Below are 13,433 nucleotides of genomic sequence, written 5' to 3'. Positions count from 1 at the left end.
CACTCCCAACCACTGAATAGACAAGATTGTATCCACACGACGGCTTTATTGATCCCTTTGCAGAGGTTTGAACTTTCTTTCAGTAAATCTCAGAAAATCGGTTTGGTTTCAATGTTTAAATTATTTTTCCACAACTACAAACAGGAGCAAGCCTGTGCGCATCGGTCCAAACAAAAACAATACAAAGATTTTATTAGTAGCCAACATATTGCACTTTAGGCTACTGACTAGATAGTTACTAATGTCCTTATATTACGCGAGGAAATACAAGAATAACTCTGAATGCAATTTGATTTATTGAATTTCTTTATTGAAAATGACTTGAAGAAAGACAAGAACATTTGTTGTCTTTTAAAGTTTTCTTTATTTTGTGCCAAATTGGTGCCAAATCAATAAATGAGCGGTAGAAGCTACCGTTCACAGATGGAAAATGTAAAACACTCACTTGCCACTCTATTAAGAACATGTTGGTTTTTGGTCAATGTGACGGACCAAAAAGCAACAAAGTTATTGTATCCAATTGATCCCTATGAGCAACTGTGGAGAGGAAAAACTCCCTTTTAACAGGAAGAAACCTCTGGCAGAACCAGGCTCAGGGAGGGCGGCCATCTGCCTCGACCGGTTGGTGGATAAGTGAGTGTTTTTTGTGCATATTACATATTTACTTACTGTGCATGTTATATTAAATATTTAAATGACATATATACTTACCTGAAGCAGACATGATGTGGGAAATTTCTGAAAATGCCACACAGAAATGAGCAGCCTTCAAAGTGGTTACTTAATTTGAAGGCTGCTCATGTATGCTGTGTGGCTTACCTGTGTCTATTTCTGAAATACGTCTCTGAGTCTTCTTTCCACCTCACAGCGGGATTTATCCGAGACGCTTTCTTCCCACATCTTTCTGAATTTCCTCTGTTTGACCAGGTCTTTTATGATGGCCTTTCCATGAGCTCTGCAGAGAGATGCAGTTTTAATCAACACTTTAGTTTCTAAGTAAATGCGGAGAATTTCTACAGTCATTGTAACAAAGCAGTCAGGGCGGGGGAGATTCCAAGATGGCTGCCGAGTAGAAGCATCTCTGCTGAGCGGTTACAAAATAAATCTGAAACTGGTTAAAAAAAAGAAAAGAAACCTGTTCTCCTTTTGTTTTTTAAACCAATCTTGTTTTAGAAGAAAAAGCACTGAGATATATAAATGTCGAATCGTAAGAAAACGAGAATGTAGCAGGCCAGAGCAAGTTTGGCTGAAGTTTCATCAGGTAATATCTTTATATCTTCATGTCATGAGTAAGCTAGCACCTTGACTCCAGCGATGCTCAATGCATTGTGAGTTTCCTCTGCTGAGCCAGGTGAGTGAAAAATAAGTGAAGTCATAAGTTTGCAAATAAAAATTATCCCCATTCTTCAACCTGGAAGTTAATTGTGTTGGAATACATTAGGAAATGTTCAATTTGACATTTTTCTGTCCTTTTCATGTGTTTCAGGCTCTCTGATGGGTGATCCAGTGGTGATGGTGAGTCTGTACCCTGAGTTCCCCCAGTCTGTGATGTGTTCAATGGCTTCATGTGGAGAGTTTGTGTTGGTAGTGAATCAATCTGAAAATGTGAGTAATACTCGCATCAGCAGTGCCAGGGTATTCATAAAGTGGTGTTAGAGTTACAATATCTTTCCTCAAATTGTTCCTCTCACACAGTGGCCTCACCTTCTTTTCCCTCTTCCCTTCAGGACACTCCTCTGCTCCTGTTGAAGAGTTTACCGATGGGTTGCTATTCAAACATTTACAGTTTGGGGTCTAGTTATGAACACATCTTCCCGTGAGTTGTATTCATGTGATCTCAGTGACTTACAGTGATATCACTGTAAATGTGCAATAACAAATTTCCCATGTGTGGGACTAATAAAGGTTATCTTATCTTATCTTATCTTATCTTATCTTATCTTATCTTATCTGATCTTATAAGATGTCATCCCTGTTGTTAAACACCATGTTGCCTTTGGATGATTCCGCAAAACTCCAGGTTATGTTTGATCTCACTTGTGTGTTTCTCATGGCAGTAAGAGTGTAGAGTATGGTGAAAAGACCATGGAGGAGGCTCTGAAGAAAGTTGAGAAAATGGAGGCTGATCTTGGAGGAACAGAAATCCTGGAGCCCCTCAAACATATTTACAGCCAGCCCTGCATTCCCACTCAGCCCAGACAGGTAACACACACACACACACACACACACACACACACACACACACACACACACACACACACTTTAATGATGTCATTCTTTAGTCCTTCTTTTTTCTCATTCATTACTCCAACATGTAAGTTGACCATGAATCAATGATAGTAACAGATAACATGCTAAAATCAACTTTTCCCCTATATTCATTCTTATAATCATTGTGTGTTTTGTGATTTTTAGCACCGTGTGTGTCAGAGTGTGTGGAAGCTGGAAATGTCCTGTTGGGTTGCAGCGTGAAGAAAGAAGCTCTGGGACTCTGAGTGTTTTCTTAAAGTGGATTGGTGAACAGAAGCATTTCTACTTGCACCATACTGCCTTTGACTAAGTGCTGCCTTTTATAATTTTTTATAAAATCAGAATTACTTTTGGATTATAAAGTGTTGTTTTAAATTTGAACCCAATTTGGCTTTAATGCTGTAAAAGTGTTTTCAGAATTATCTGAATACTCATAATACACAGTAAAGATTGGACAGCTACTGTGTGTGTGTGTGTGTGTGTGTGTGTGTGTGTGTGTGTGTGTGTGTGTATGTGTGTGTGTGTCCATTCTTTTTCTCTGCCACTAGATGGTGATGATGTTCATACTTTGTGACTTTTGACTTGTTTCACAAACCACTTCGAGGCAGTTTTGTCAATAAAATGCTTGTATTCTGCTAATGTTTGCTGATCGTTCCTTAAAGGTCCCACAGCAGCACACGATCCTTCAGTTTCTAAAGAATAAGTAAAACACAATCTAAAAATGGAACTATATTTACTGTCTCAGCTGCTTTCTAACGCTTTCAAACAGCAAGACTTGGTTCACTGCATTTTTGTCTTTAAGAGGAGACATTTAGGGAATAGTGCTGTGTTGACTCGCTCTTGAACAAACAATAAACCATCCACTTTCCAAGAATAGCTCAATTTGATCATTTTTCTGCACGAGTCAATAATCTGAAGCACTCATACCTCGTATGGACAGATATTTCTGAAAAGTTAACCCACAGGAACCTATGCCACCTACAAAATTATACCATAAAATAGAAAGAAAAAAAACTGCCTCATATCTTGATATTGCCTGTTCTATCAGATCCAAGACGGGTGCACTATGAAGGAAAAATATATATTGATGGGGATAGTTTTAGTGTCAGATGAAAGCGATACAGTCCAAAGCTTCAGCTTCAACATAATACATAATACATCTACCCAGCATAATACACTCATCACCAAAAGGAAATGACTGTGATTAGATTGGATGTGACTTGAATGAAAACTGTGTTGCTTGTTCCATTCTGGTAGATGCAGCGTTTTTTTTTTTTTGAGAACAGCAAAATACAAATACAGTATAATTTTATAAGTGCGAGAGTTTCTAGCGTTTCAGATATATTTAAAAAAAAAAAAAAAAAAAAAAAAAAGACATCCGAATTTTGGACCGATCTCAAACCGCAGCGTAAAGCTCCACCCACCCGGTGCTCTCTTACTAAAGAATCGAGCACACCCGCAAGTCATCCTGTTTCGGAAAAGTCGCTGTGTGGGCGGAAGCGCTTCGTGCTTGCAGAATATTCTCCACGTATTTACAAGACAGGACTCCAGTGAAGCGACACAGTTCTTACAGTCTGTTCTTAGAGGTAAGTTCACAGTGTGCGTCTGTTTAAGCAGCTCAACAGCTCACTGACATGACAACTTTAACATGTATGACCACTGGCGTGCACAGATAGAGACGAGGTGGTGCTGAAGCACTTGCCCTTTTGCCCTCAGTCCAAAAAAGTGCCCTTTTGAAAGACGTGATTTTTTTTTTATTTTTTTAAAGCTGCGCGATTTAAAAAGGTGTGAAAATAATGGCTTGATTTGTGCCCCTTCTTCAAAGACACCCGAACCCTGTCGCTTTTTCACTGTCACCGTGTCACGTGAACACGCTTGCAGTTCATTTGTTGTGAGGCGTGTAGCAGCGGCATGACATAGGACTACTTGGAGTAGGCTAACTATAGCGACTGGGAGCCACGGCGGACAACACGGCAGTTCTTTCCCTTCCCAACCAGTCAGGTAACCCATGAATCGAGTGAAATTATTCTGTTTGCCCTCTAAGACCAACCTGCAATTGTTTTGTTGTGAAGTAGCCTGTCAGAAACTGCACATGACAAACTTTGCCAGCTTGCCCCCTCCATCCATCCATATGGATAAACAAAAAAATGACACATTTAAAATGTAACCTAAACCATTTAGGCAACCCCACTCTCCATCAATTCCGACCTTTTTGCATACACTATTGAAAATATCACGTTATGCTATAGGCTACATGCCGTTAGGCAGAGGGCTCTTTTGAGCCCATTTTTCGTTACAAATTTTAGGATGATCTCACGGAAATCTGTGAATAAATACAAAGTTTTCAAACTGAAGTCAGTGACGGGAAGACATCACACTTTTTAGAGATGGAACTGCAGAAAAACCTAAAACCTTGACATGATTATGAATAATAGAATTATGGACGTTTCTCCGTTTTTGTGGATTAGCCTTTCCATAACTAACGTCAACTACTGTCCTACTTTGGTAAGATTGAAATTAATGTCTTTGACTGTCTTTAGTAGGTGTCTCCTGTGAGAAAGTTAGAACACCGTCCAACTGTCTAAAGATGCAGTCTTTAGCCTAACTGGTTGTTACTGACTCAGCGATGCTCGCAGACATTTACGCACTGTGTTGTGACCTGATTGTGACAGAACAGTGACGTTGTTATTGGTAGTTTGAAGGGTACGGTGTTGGGGGTGGTGCATGTTAAAAGTTTTGAGAAGCACTGGTTAGACATGTTAATTTTTTTTGGTGTAACATATTGGCAACATTAACACATTAATTTGCTAAAGGAAAAATAGGCAGTTCCCAATTGCCTGTGAAAACGACCATTCTGCCCTGTTCTTGTAATGACCACAGTCAGTCTTATTCGTTCTCATACATTTTGGTCTATTTATTTACTAATTTCAGCAAGCATAATGCCTAGGAAAGAGAGGCTGAGAAAGGAGAAAGAAAGGGATCTACAACAGGCAGCCCAGGGAAGCAGTTCTCTGCTCTCCTGGATGAAAGCAAAGGAAAATGAAGATGAAAGGTCAGAGTCAAGGGCAGAGTCAGGTTCTATTTTAATGTTTTAATGTAACCTGCTCCTTGCAGTTAATTCTATTGAAAAATCTTAAAAGCTGTTCACACTTAGTTTTTAATGAACTTAATCAGCAGGCATTGAGCTAACTATTATTTTGTACCTACGAAAGTTATTTCTATGTTACAAGACTTGCAGTATGGGTTATTATTAAAACTATATGTTTAAGCTTATTATTATGATAAATAATAATACTATTATTATTATTATTGTTCCATTGTAGTCAGTCACAGCAGGGAAGCAGCTCTATGCCATCTACCAGCATAGCAGAAGAGGGAGATATAGAAACAGATGAAGCCGCGACCAATGCAGCAACAGGTTCAGTTAGGCCTACAGACACTGATGTAGTGCTCTCTGAAGACCACAATGAGGAAGAACAGATCGATCACATAATGTCAAAGTTAGCAGCTTTACAATACCCAACAGATCCAACACACATCCATACATTTAAAATAAAGCGCAATGACAGATACGTTTCAATGTGCTGCAATGTGGGCCCATGTCAGCCTGATATACCTTACCCAAAAACTGAGGGTAGATCATTCCAGAAACAGTGGTTTTCTGCTAATGTGTGGCTGGAATACTCACCCACTGCTAATTCAGTGCATTGTTTTAGTTGTCGGCTTTTCCTCTCGGATGAAAAATATAAAAGCAGAACAGCCTGGACAACTGATGGCATCAGAAAGTGGAGTACTGCTCTTGAAAAAATCAAACAACACTCCAGCGCAGAGATGCACATGACAAGCATGGTTAGATGGATCAATTTCCAGAAAAAGGCCCTTCAGTCTGCATTTGATGTTTCAGACGTAAAAGGGGTGGAAGTTAGAGAGCGAGAGAGGCAGACAAACAAAGAAATCCTGACAAGATTAACTGACCTAACAGTGTATCTTGCACGTCAGGGACAAGCATTCCGAGGTCATGATGAGAGTGAGTCCAGTGATAACCGTGGCAATTTTCGTGAATTAGTCAATGTATTTTCCCGCTACGATAGTGTGCTGAAAATGCATTTGGAAAAAATTGCCACAGTTAAAGCCACCAAGACAAGGCCCCAGGTGTCACTGCTTTCCAACAGAAGTCAAAATGACATCATTGCAGCACTAGGAACTTACATCAGGAAGGAGATACAACGTGAAATAAAAGAGGCTGAAATGTATTCCATTCTACTTGATGAAACCTCTGATGTTTCACACAAAGAGCAAGTGTCATTTGTTGTGCGATATTTTCATCATATGCAAATAAAGGAGAGATTCATCGAAGTGTGCAATGTTGATACAACTACAGGCCAGGAGCTGGAGAATACAGTGTTCTTGCTTCTGCAAAAGAATGGCCTAGAGATGAAGAACATGTATGGTCAAGGCTATGATGGAGCAGCCAACATGAGTGGCATGTATAAAGGTCTCCAAGCTAGAATCCGTGCACACAATGAGAAGGCCCTCTATGTGCACTGCAAAGCCCATTGCCTCAATTTGGTACTAGTGGAGGCATCAAAGTCCAGCAAGCATTTTGTGACATTTTTCAACTTGGTGGAGAAATTGTATGCCTTTTGCTCAGGCTCCCCAAAGCGTCATGCTGCCTTGGTCAAATTTCAGGAGTCTCTCTTTCCTGGACAACATGTTATGGAGCTCCAGCAGCTGTCAGATACTCGATGGGCTTGCAGGGAAAAAGCACTGAAGGCACTTCAGAGAAATTTGAAAGCCATTTTGATGCTCCTTGATGACATCAGTGACAGTGACCCACCTAACCTGGCCCAAGGTGATGCTCAGATGTACAGAAATGCCATTAATTTTATGTTCATTCTCTGCATGGAAATCACCACACCAGTATTCGAAGTCACTGCTTTGGCATCAGATTCTCTGCAGGAAGAAGGGTTGGACCATTCCACTGCCTACAAGGTAATTGATGGTGTGCTTCACACATTGCAAACCATGAGGTCTGAGGAGAAATTTGGAGAGATATTTAGATGTGCATCAGAGAAGGCAGAGAGTTTCAACATTCCAGTACCTACCGTGGTGCCTGGTCAGGAGAGAAAGCGGAAAGTTCCAGTGCATTTCCAACACAGCACCACAGTGTCTCAAGTAGGTGCTCAGTTTGAGTCAGTGGAGGCATATTTCAGGAGTAGTGTATATTTCACCTTTCTGGACATCATGACTGGGGAACTGAACAGGAGGTTCAAAGGGGACAATACTGGAAGCCCAACGGCCAGAATCATTCAGTCCTTCCAGCCCTTAACTGTGCATGCTAACTGGGTAGGCCCACCAAACCCAGAAGCCATTGAAGCTGTCCACATCCTCTGTGAATTCTATGGAGAAGATGAGGACCAGCTCAAAACAGAATTAAAGGTCTTCCACTCCAGCTTTAGTTCAAAAGACCTCAGAGAAATATTTCTGATACTGAGGGAAAACAATGGCCAGCTGATCTTTCCTGCCTTTGTCAAAATGATTCAGATCTACGCAACACTACCAGTGACAACTGCGACAGTTGAAAGATCCTTTTCAAAGCTAAAAATAATCAAAAATAAACTAAGAAGTTTGTGTGGAGAAGAAAGGTTGTCTGATCTCCTCTTGTTGGCCATTGAGAAAGATGTGGAGATCAATTACAACGAGGTCATCAACATCTACAAAGACATGGCACCAAGAAGGATGCTTCTTTAGAGCAGTACACTCCATTTAATGGACACTTGAGAATATGTATGTATATAGTTTAGAGTTGGATACAGATTTTATCTTTTTGTGGTGTGATTTTTGATTTTTAGAGAATGTTTTGAAATAAAAGTCAAATTGCATTTAACCTGTGCGATTTTTTTTTTATTATAAAAAGAAAAGGTTTTCCACATATGCAAAAAGTGCCCTTTTTTCCCCCTGGAGCACTTGCCCCCCAAAATGTCTGTGCACGCCACAGTGTATGACAACAATCTGGGTGCTGTCACAGTGAAGTTCTCTACGAGCTGTGTTTCTGTTATAAAATGAAATAGATCCATGTGGTGATGAGACATTTGTGCTGTTTTTAAACTCCGTGCCGCAGACCACAGGAAAGTGAAAGTCATGGTTGGAGGGGCGTGGCACTGGTCGCACTGTCAGCCGTATCCATAAGAACAGTGGCGTGTCTAGAAAATTTTTGTTGGGGGGGCTAGGTAGGGGCACAGATTTGGAGAAGGGTGGCAGATAATGTTAAAAAAATTCTACCAACCGTTAACCATAATTCAATAACTCTATAAACCTAATAACTGAATTAGCTTTTGACTCTTATTAGAATGAGGTTTTAACCACTACAGTGCAAAGTTTTTAGATACTGCGTTGATAAAGTACAAGAGATACAATCAGTGCTTTGTCAGTGTTTATTCAGCATTCAAGGACAGCAATATTTGCATAGTATTTTTACTGACATATAGTGCACATATGTTTTGGGCAAAAACATTTTTGAATATTAAAATACGAACATTTTTAACATACAATTGGCAAATTAGACAATGCCAATGCAAAACTTTATCTGCCTATTAAAAAAGAAGATAATCTTCTCACAAACTGGTGTTTGATTTTGAAACAGGAAAAAAGTGGGGAAACAACTGAAAAGACTAACATTTGAATGAAACCTGAAAGTAAATACTTTCTGTGCTGCCTTATGGTAAACTTATGGTAATATTGATGTATAAAGAACAACACTGGCTGATGATGAAATACAGTCAGCTGGCATGGTGACACTGGCAGTATTAAACTGCAGCGCTGGACTGGGACAAAAAGTGGGCATTTTGACTACAAACCGGCCCACCAGGTATTAAAGCCATAAAGCCTTTGAATGAAAACAGACGCTGTTGTGACACTGATGTACACTGTCTTTTTGGTATATGTATGATTTCTATAAATTTTACGTCAGATAAAAACTTTGTTCGCAAGATTCAGATAATTATTTAATAAAAGCTAGATATTTTAAATGAGAATAAGTAAGAGAAGTATTTCTTTGTGCCCCCCTTTCCCTGTTAATGCCCTACCTGGCCCCCTGGCAAAACTTTGCTAGACCCGCCCCTGCACAGTTACCAGCTGTCAGCTACAAAGGATCCTGGTGTTATTTGTCTCTCAGAAACAGTTCATAACTTCCCTTCAACTCATTCATGTCACCTAAAAGGTAAACCTGTTTCTCCATCACCTGTTCAGCTCTGATGGTTCAGTAAGGACATCTCCTCGTTCCATCTTCATGTTTCCCTCTCACCACATGTCCAAACCGATATCATGACCAGCAGCTTTACAGCTGTGGCTCCAGCAAACATCAGCTGATACTAGAAATTAATATTAAATAAATTCTAACAACAGCTGATCAAGCTTAAAGGTGCTGCTGTTGTTTAGCGCGACATCCGCTGATTTCCTCTTTCTGGCGCAAAGTGGGCGATAAACAAACAAGAGAAAAGCCGATCAGCTGATCATTGATCAGTTTCATGATTGAAGTAGCAACAGGAGAGGAAGGGGGAGAGAATGAGAGAAGAAGACGCAGCTGCAGCGTAAAGACAGAATAACTCCAGCTTTGTGTCTTTTTTTCATTCTAGCTTAAGTACGGGACAAACTGCGTCTCTCTCAGCTCAATACGAAACACGTAATATTTTCTCTGAATGAGGGACCATTCCATTTTTTTAAGGAGCCGTTGGAAACTCTACTAACTAAACTTATGAATAAAATAAAGTTCACTATCACTAACATCACAGCACCCACCCAGCTGTATAGAAACTCCGTCATGCTAGCTAGCACGCAGTACGAGTTATTGTAACTGACTGTAAAAAGTCAGCACAACAAAAATAAACTCCACCTAAACTTGGTTTATATCTGACCCAGATAGACTGCAGGTCATAACTTCTTACCTGAAGTTCAGTTCACCTGACACTCGGACCGGCGGCTGCCTCGGGTCTCTCCTCCTCCTGCTCCCCTTCCCTCATCCACCTGCTGGCCGCTGTGGAAGCTCCGCCATAGCCACCACCAAACAACTGAGTTATTTTTACACATCGGCCAGCATCTGGCCAATCCACCACCTCTCATTGTTCATGCCGTTACGATGGCTGATGACAGTTTAACATAGTCCAGCTATGTTAAACTGTTAATCTTTCGCCGAAAAATTGTTTTCTGCAGTGCTGTCTTTCGTGCTTGGCTCTCCTACCTTTGCTAACATGATGCTCAGTAGTGATGTTCGATTCGTGAACGAATCGTTCAATACTCGAGAATCACTTTACTGACTCCTGAATCATGATTCACAAGCGCAACTGACTCACTGACTCATCCCTGTTGCTGTTAGCAAGCTAATTCCATTAGTAGAAATATATCTAGCTTATAATTAAAATTGTGGGGAAAAAAACAACAGCCAGTTTCTTAACAAAAACATTTCTGCTCTGAACTGGAAGAAAAAACCCGGAGTAGAAGCTCACATCAAGACAATAGCTCCTCGGTTCACAGTAGCATCGCTCAGCTAGCATGCTAACAGCACGTTTGAGTTACTCACCCCTTCCCTTGCTGTGCTGAATCATAGCATAAGCGAATCACTCAGGACTCACTAACCCCCTCCCTCCTGGCTCACAGCTCAAACGAGTTGAACGAATCACTGACTCACTCACCCCCTCCCTTCCTGTTACGAATCACTCACTGGTCGTGTCCAAATTCATGGGCTGCATCCTCCTGAGGCCGCATTTGTAGACCGATTACGTCACAGCGACGCGCCAAAGGCTGTCCAAATTCGTAGACTCCTCCGAATGCAGCCGACAAATGCGTCCTCCTTTTCCCTGAATTTGAAGGATGGGTCAGGTGTGTCCTTCGTGGCCCACCATATCCCAGAACTCATAGCGCGGCCCAGCCAAACTCCAGTTTCCGGCAATGGCGGCCGCTACTAAGTTTTAAAATTACTTTTATTAATCTTTCTGGGTCACAAAATAAACTTTTAACATATTTTCAGGCGAGAATGTAGCTGTGTAAACTTCAAATATCTGCTCGGTTTATCAAGATATCGCATATTTGCAAAAGTGCTTCGACGTTTTCAGAGACGTCTGTTACCCACCAGCTTGATAGCTAACCGAGAGCTCGAGGGTCACTGAAGCCGCCGAGAACGGCACAACTCCCGGCACATCATTTTCAGATCACCGCGGACTTTCGCTACTCAGGTTAAACGTAATATATAAGTCACTTAGACAACCTAAAAAGGATATTGTTTGGCTTTTTTCAGTGTTTTATTTGTTCGTGAGTAAATCGGTTTGGCTGAGATTAAAGATATTAGATTAGATTAGATAAAATAAAACTTTATTAATCCCCCGGGTGGTTTTCACACAGCTGAATAAACGTCAAACAGAAAATTGATTAAACAGAAGTGTGAGATGGTCGAGAATTTATGCCAGTGTCCTGTTATATTTTACATAGCAAGGAGCAGACGGCTGAGTTTATTAAACTCCACCGAGACAGCGGTGACGTTAATCAGAAGGCTAGACCGTCCAATTTCACAACCGTTTACTTCCGGCCTGCCCGACCTTCTGAGGACCCGGCCCACGTAGACCGCGAAGGCCGGGTCCTCAGGAGGATACAGCCCATGAATTTGGACACGACCACTCACTCACTCACCCCCTCCCTCCTGGCTCACAGCTTCTTCTTCTTCTTCTTGGTTGGCAACCAATGTTAAAGCGCTTTACCGCCCCCTGGCTCACAGCTCAGTGGATATTTAGATGAGAAAATATATATTTGACACATTTAAGGAAAATACCAATAAAATAAAAATAAATAAATGTTCCCTTTAGAATTTTTTTTGCTCTAAAAAAATAGTTGTTTTCTTTTACAATCACTCATCTTAGCAGTAGGATTTACATTAAAAGAGAAACAAATTAAGTTTGAGTGAAAATATACATTTTTGGACTCTCTGGTCAACTGACTCAGTGACTCAAATGACTCAAGAAACCCGATTCACTTTGGTGAGTGACTCATTAAAACTCGATTCAGTAAAAAGAATCGAATTTACCATCACTAATGCTCAGAGCACAGAAGCCGATGCTGCATTCACTTACACTCGGATATCTGAGCTTCACTGTGAAAAAATAATCGTACATTTGATATTTCATTGAATTTTATTGTTTTAGCTTCGGGGTGGCACCTGGGGTGGCCAGTCTGGTTGGGGGGGGGTGGCCAACAGCATAAGAATACTAGTGATCATCATCATCATCACCACCATCACTATGTCCAATCTAGTACTACTAATGATACTAATCCATCGATCTGTCCATCTCTTCTCTTCCGCTTATTCAATTCCGGGTATGACACCTCGCAGGTTTGTCGCAGGGCTGCAGATAATCATTGACACTGACTAACCTAACCCCACTAACTGGTTGTCTCCTTGTGCAAGGAAGCTGTTGAGAACCCACGCAGACACAAGAGAATGCAAACTCAATCACAAGGGCCCTGGACAGATGGTGGATTCAAACCTAGGATATTCTTCCTGTGAGGATAGTAGTAATAATAGTAATAATATTATTATATGAATAGTAAAGATAACCACATTCATTGATGTGATTACATTATCTGATGAGTTTCATGGGGAAGATTGTACAGCAGCTATAAAAGTGTTTGCATCACCATTTCCTTAAATGTTTTTGTTTCACAGGTGTGATGATGAACTGTTGTGGTCTGCTAACACTCCAGAAGGAACCAGGTACTGATAGAAAATTAAGAGACTGTATTCACTAGAGCCTCACTTCATTATTAAAATCTTCATGTATACTTATTTCTTAAAACAGTTTCATGTGGCTACAATGTGAAATTTCTGACTAGAATATATGGGCTGTGTTTCTATCATAATTCTGTTTGTCTGTCAGTTCCTCTGAAGAGCATTGAGGTGGAGCTGGAGGTGAGGGACCATGTGGCTACAGTGGTCTCCACTCTGAACTACGAGAACAAGGAGGACAAACCATTAGAGGCTGTTTTTGTCTTCCCTCTGCCTGGAGATGCTGCTGTCTGTCATTTCAGTGCTCAGATTGGACAGACACAGATTGTAGCTGAGGTGAAGGAGAAACAGAAGGTGAGCTGGACAGTAAATATAACCTGATTATAAGTGAGCTTCAAAATAAACACAGTGAATG

The 13,433-nt window shown here is 40.8% G+C and overlaps 2 protein-coding genes and 1 long non-coding RNA gene across 5 annotated transcripts in view; 2 read left to right on the top strand and 1 right to left on the bottom strand.

Annotated features, from left to right (window-relative positions):
• Positions 1-344: 344 nt before the first annotated feature.
• LOC112842077 (uncharacterized) lies at positions 345-1,342 on the bottom strand. Its single transcript, XR_003213705.1, has 2 exons — positions 820-1,342; positions 345-738 (listed from the first exon to the last, which is right to left on the bottom strand). It is a non-coding gene; the product is annotated as an uncharacterized LOC112842077 (long non-coding RNA).
• Positions 1,343-3,707: 2,365 nt separating this feature from the next.
• The window catches only part of LOC100709749 (von Willebrand factor A domain-containing protein 5A), a 31,334-nt gene continuing 21,608 nt past the window's right edge, over positions 3,708-13,433 (top strand). For 2 of the 3 annotated variants that reach the window (XR_003213696.1, XM_019367422.2), the window contains exons 1-4: positions 3,709-3,836; positions 12,701-12,795; positions 12,959-13,006; positions 13,170-13,372. Coding sequence is in view for 2 of the 3 variants with exons in the window: in XM_019367422.2 (XP_019222967.1) it covers positions 12,765-12,795; positions 12,959-13,006; positions 13,170-13,372 (282 nt within the window). In the remaining variant the exon portion in view is untranslated. Of the gene's footprint in view, positions 3,837-12,700; positions 12,796-12,958; positions 13,007-13,169; positions 13,373-13,433 lie in introns of all 3 variants that reach the window. The other variant, XM_019367419.2, reaches the window with a different exon arrangement.
• LOC109205016 (zinc finger MYM-type protein 1-like) lies at positions 4,259-8,137 on the top strand. Its single transcript, XM_019367418.2, has 2 exons — positions 4,259-5,302; positions 5,574-8,137. The coding sequence occupies exons 1-2, from the start codon at positions 5,121-5,123 to the stop codon at positions 7,999-8,001; spliced, it is 2,610 nt and encodes an 869-aa protein (XP_019222963.1). The 5' UTR covers positions 4,259-5,120; the 3' UTR covers positions 8,002-8,137.

This window comes from Oreochromis niloticus, linkage group LG14 (genome assembly GCF_001858045.2).
Source record: "Oreochromis niloticus isolate F11D_XX linkage group LG14, O_niloticus_UMD_NMBU, whole genome shotgun sequence".
NCBI classification, from domain to species: Eukaryota; Metazoa; Chordata; class Actinopteri; order Cichliformes; family Cichlidae; genus Oreochromis; species Oreochromis niloticus.
This window is presented reverse-complemented; position numbering and strand designations above follow the sequence as displayed.